At 57.0% G+C, this 1,653-nt stretch overlaps 1 protein-coding gene across 1 annotated transcript in view; it reads right to left on the bottom strand.

Annotated features, from left to right (window-relative positions):
- Positions 1–65, bottom strand: part of LOC103600768 (RUN and FYVE domain-containing protein 4-like) — a gene marked incomplete at its 3' end in the record, with an annotated part of 7,657 nt that extends 7,592 nt beyond the window's left edge. Inside the window, exon 1 of the mRNA XM_008585102.1 lies at positions 20–65. Coding sequence (XP_008583324.1) covers positions 20–65 — 46 coding nt within the window. The remainder of the gene's footprint in view (positions 1–19) is intronic.
- Positions 66–1,653: the final 1,588 nt, after the last annotated feature.

Here is a 1,653-nt window from a genome sequence, read left to right as displayed (position 1 = left end):
TCTCTCAGGACACACTCACCTTTCAGGTCCTTGGTGACTTTGAGGATAGCCCCCTCTTCTGCCATGTGTACTTGAGAATGATGTGATTCCTTGTGGCTTGGAAAGGCAGCCCAGGAAAGACCCTCTGGGCTCAGCTGTTCATCTGTCTCCTTATGCAAAGGAGGAATCAGTGCCTAGAGAGGGAAGGCCAGTTGTCTAGGTTCACATGGTGAGTCAACTAGTGGGGTGAACCAGCTCTTTCTTGTAGGCCAGTGTATGAAGATGCCGGTGTCGCCACCACTCTCTGAGCAGTCCCTGGGTGCCAGGCACTGTGCTCATAGCTTGACATCCTTGTCTCCTTCCATCCCTACAATAACCCCAGCAGGTTATTAAGTCCATTTCACACAAGGTGAACCTGAGGCACAGAGAGGATAAGGCTTTTATCTGACATTTCAAAGCTGAGTGGTGGAGCCAGAATTTGAGTTGAGGTCTGTGTGCCCTCAGGGTGAGTGCCCATGCCAGGTGGACTGTGGGCTGGGGGAACCTCACCTCCCTTCCCCACAGAGAGCCCTCAGCCTTGCCAGAGCAGTCACCGTCCTTGAGTCACACAGTCATCCTTTCCAGGGCCTCAGCTGAGTGGAAAATGTGTGTTCTCTGAGAAGAGGGAGGCAGAAGGAGAGCGAGGCCCAGAGCTGGGACTGGGTCTGAGGCTGGTTGTGTGGGGAGCTGGGTGCCTGGTGTTAGTCCTGCTGCTCTCTCCCTGTGGGAGACCTCAGTCTACTCTTCTCCCAACAGTCCTGGGCCTCACACTGGGACATTGTGGCCCTGAGGGCTGGTGCGATGAAGGTAAATGATGGGTGGGGGAGGGGTGCAGGGAGCACAAGGGTGGGAGTCAGGCGTCCTGACCCTCACTCACTGTGTGACCACGGGTAAGTCACTTGTCTTCCTTGAGCCTCAGTTTCCCCATCTGTAGGCCTAGTGATTGGACTGAGGGTCTCTGTAGTCCCTTCCAGCCCAGATCCTCTGTGAAATCCACAGACAGCCAGATGTCCCTCCTCCTACCTTCATCCCAATCCAGGACCCTCGCTCTGGGCATTAGTATCCTCTCCCTGCCACCCTAGACCCAGGGCTCTCCCTGCTACTCACCTGGGAGGGCCTGGATGGCTGGGACGTGGAGAGTGGGGCTCTGCAGCCTGAGCCTGTCCCTTGTGCACAGCAATTCCCAAGCGTGCCGCCTGAGAAGTGACTCAGGCCCGGCCTAGCACCCTGGATGGGGAAACCCAGCTCAGAGTGGGAGGAGCAGAAGACCCTGCCAGTGAGGGGCAGGATCCAGGCCACCAGGCAGAGTGATGATATGGGGCGGTTCCCCTCAGCAGACCCAGAGTAGACTCACTTGTTGGCCAAGCAAGACTCATCCATTGTCAGAGCAGCAACCAGGCTAGTCCAGTCTCCTTTAGCTTTCCCTCGCTTGCTCTTGTCTTTCTTTCTTTTCACCACCAGGGGGCACAAGGGGGCCGTGGCGCTGCCCCGGCTGGTCTTTCTGCCTGCGTCCTCTGTTGTCTGTCACTTGGTTGGCGTGTGGTGCAGGTGGAGAGGGGATGACAGGGTCCCAACAAGTGTCTCTGTCCTCCTGTCCACCTCAGTCTGTTGAGGGGTCCCCGTGAGTGCTGGTCA

This window comes from Galeopterus variegatus, unplaced genomic scaffold (genome assembly GCF_000696425.1).
Source record: "Galeopterus variegatus unplaced genomic scaffold, G_variegatus-3.0.2 Scaffold3453, whole genome shotgun sequence".
Taxonomy (NCBI): Eukaryota; Metazoa; Chordata; class Mammalia; order Dermoptera; family Cynocephalidae; genus Galeopterus; species Galeopterus variegatus.
Note: the sequence above shows the minus strand (reverse complement) of the source record. Positions and strands in the feature narration are given on the sequence as shown.